At 39.1% G+C, this 3,075-nt stretch overlaps 1 protein-coding gene across 4 annotated transcripts in view; it reads right to left on the minus strand.

Moving 5' to 3' along the window:
- Nucleotides 1-3,075, minus strand: part of cntn3b (contactin 3b) — a 147,668-nt gene that overhangs the window by 109,248 nt on the left and 35,345 nt on the right. For all 4 annotated transcript variants that reach the window (XM_014009484.1, XM_014009483.1, XM_014009481.1 and 1 more), the window contains one exon: nt 1,078-1,212. In XM_014009484.1, coding sequence (XP_013864938.1) covers nt 1,078-1,132 — 55 coding nt within the window. In that variant the 5' untranslated portion in view covers nt 1,133-1,212. The remainder of the gene's footprint in view (nt 1-1,077; nt 1,213-3,075) is intronic.

The following is a 3,075-nucleotide window of genomic DNA, read 5'->3' on the forward strand; positions in this document are numbered from 1 at the left end:
GTTATAACCCTGCTATTTACTACTGTACTAAATTTTAATGTAAGCATCATTTTTCATGAACTCCTTTTAATGTGATTTCAAATTCTAGTTGGACCAAAATTCATTTTTTTTATTGTGCTATTTTTTAAATAAATGTATAAGAGTATGGAAATGAATAAATGCATAAAAAAATTCCAGTGTTGCATCAAATGTATTCAGACGCTGAGTTCGCCAGTGTCTCTGTGTGAATGTAACCAAAACGCCCCAACCTTTATGATGTCAGTGTGGTTCTTTGAAGTCGTTCCCGAGCAAAATGCCACTTTAGCTGTTGATAATGACTGTTTTTAGGTGCTACCATCTCCCAATCCAAACACAAAAAAAAAAAAAAAAAAAAAAAACTAGCACCCACGGCAGAGACCGAGGACCTGCTAAGCACACTCGTCCGCCAGGAAGGTGAGACTGCTTGGATCCGTCTCCCTCGGGGCGCAGCATGTGAATTAATCCCAGGAGCCAATTTGAATAACATTCACTGGGAGCCACAATGTCATTTGAACAAGGGTTGACATTCTGGTGGAGTGCCTGTGCCTCCCCTGCTCGAATCCCAGGTGGCTGCGCAAGGGCAGATCGAGGCACGGTGGAAAGTAGATTGTGCTAAAATCCGAAGCTGGATTCATTGCATGGATCCTGATAATGATCTGGATAGGCCATAAACAGGGACAGGATTGAAGTCCCAGTTGTCCTGGATAGTGTTCTCTAAATGTGCAGCAGAACAGCAGACTGGTGAAGGACATCCCACTGAACTGTAACGTGTGTGTTTAGTTACTGAAGCCTAATCAGTACAACCTTTCATTTTCTAAGATCATTAACATTTTTTGCTGACTCATCGCTAAAACATATTATAGGGGGGAAAATGTATCTTGTTAATGAGACAAACATTCAGCTTGTGTGACTATAGAAAAATGAATAGCCAAAGTAATCATCTGTAATGAATGTACTCCAGACAGAACATGTTTAGGAGAAATGTTCTGGTGACTTCAGCCGTGACATCAAGATGCAGTGTAGTGAGACTGAAATACAATACGCACTAAGATGTCTTACCTGCAAGGCATCCGGTGATTGATAGCAGAACAATTTGTTTCCATGGTAACATCATCTTTAGTTGCCGACGGCTAATGAGACTCTCATCCAATTGCTTCTGAATGGAATGTTCTCCCTTGAATAGAAGAATTTAATCTGAAGAGAAAAGTAATTATGGGTGTGATTAAAAAGTGACATTTTGATCCAAATACGACAAGCATTCAAAACATCAGAAACAAAAAAAAACATGTAACATGATTACAGCGCTACCAACTTACATAATTGGTTCCTATTATTTTTGAGTTACAGTGAGTGAGAGGAAGTGAGAGGGGATGAGTGGAAAAACAGGCGTAGCAGCTGACAAAAACACGAGGAGACGAGCCAGTGGCGCGATTTTCAGGTGGCACAGAAGAAAAAAAACACAGCTGCTAAATGGCTGTTTTGTGGGGTTTTTTTTCTTTTACTGTGTGTGTTTCTCACGCTGCCTAACAAGCTCATTCCTTCAGCTTTAAAGAGAAGCAAGAAAAGAAAAGATTGACTATTAATAGGAACTGACAAACTGCCTACCAGAGCTTCACAACTTGGCTCATCCTACTTTAATAATGAGTTCAGTGGTCTACAAAGGAAAAGTTACTCTTTAATTTTACATAAAACAATATATATTTAATTGGATTAAAACAAACTAACAATTAAAGATCACAAACAAAAACATCAAAATGTGATTAGTTGACTGTTCCAACTGTTAAAGCCTCAGAGGACTGGTTTTGTTTAGCTAAAGGAACTCAGACTGTGTTTACCACTTTTACTGAACACAGAGGCAGTGAGAAATTATGTTTTGAAAAGAAGTATTTACAGAAATTGTGTTTACTGTTTTGTTTCCCTAATTGGCCTCCTGCAGTCCCTGTTTTTTTTTCTACAAAATTTGTGTTAAACAAACAAAATACAGCAAGACAAAATGTTACTCATAATAGATAGATTGAAACATTTTAGTTGGTTATTGAAGTTTTCAAAACCTTTTTTTTTTCATTGAGTTGCAGCCTAATTCAGTCACAAATCTTCCTCATTGTTGGCCTTTCTCTTCCAAACAGCCTAAACTGAAACAGCTGTCAATCGATCAAATGTGTCTTTTTGTCCATGCACGCCAATCTGAAGCACTTTCCAGTGTTTCTCACTCATTCATTCATTCATACGCACACTTGCTCACATTCATGTATGTGCATTCATAATTTTTGGTCAGAGTTTTTTTTACACACCATAAAGAGCACTTTTAAATATCTTTCTCATACACTAATAAGAATATCAGGGGAAGTGGTGAATTCAGTGTCTTGCCTAAGGACACTTCAGCACACACAGGAGCTGGGGATCAAACCCCCCAACAACCTCCTAATCCACTGCAAACTGTCATGCGAGGCACAAGGTAAAAGGCATCCCTTCAAATGTTGCTACTTTTTACTGTAAATTTATGTATGTATTAATTATGACACCCCCCCCCCCCCACACACACACACACACACCACCACCGCCACCACCACCACCTTTCCGCATGCGTAGTCGTCATACTGTTTTTGTACTGTTTATTGGTTGTTTTTGTTTTCAAGATTTTATGGTCAACCTGTAGCCCAGAAATGGCTGCACCAATCAACATATCTGGTAGAAATGCAGATGTGTCTGACCTACACTGCACCAGCCGATGGTTTTAAAATAGACCCCAAATTAAGGGAAGGGGCTCCATCTGAAAAGGGGGTGTCTGTACATACGACAATGCTTTTAACTCAAAAACTATTCAACATGGGAGCTTCAAATTTGTTTTGTTGTTTAGCTCTGATGAAGGGCTAACCATTGGGCCCACCAATGAGCACCCCCTGCACCCAAAACAATAAAATTTTGGGATGTATTTAGTAGCATGAACTTTGGGAGAATTGTAGATGTGTCTGACCGACACTGCTCCATCTGAAAAACAGGTGTCTGGACATAAAGTACAAAAATACTTAGAACTCAAAAACTATTTAACATAAGAGC

This window comes from Austrofundulus limnaeus, unplaced genomic scaffold (genome assembly GCF_001266775.1).
Source record: "Austrofundulus limnaeus strain Quisiro unplaced genomic scaffold, Austrofundulus_limnaeus-1.0 Scaffold58, whole genome shotgun sequence".
Taxonomy (NCBI): Eukaryota; Metazoa; Chordata; class Actinopteri; order Cyprinodontiformes; family Rivulidae; genus Austrofundulus; species Austrofundulus limnaeus.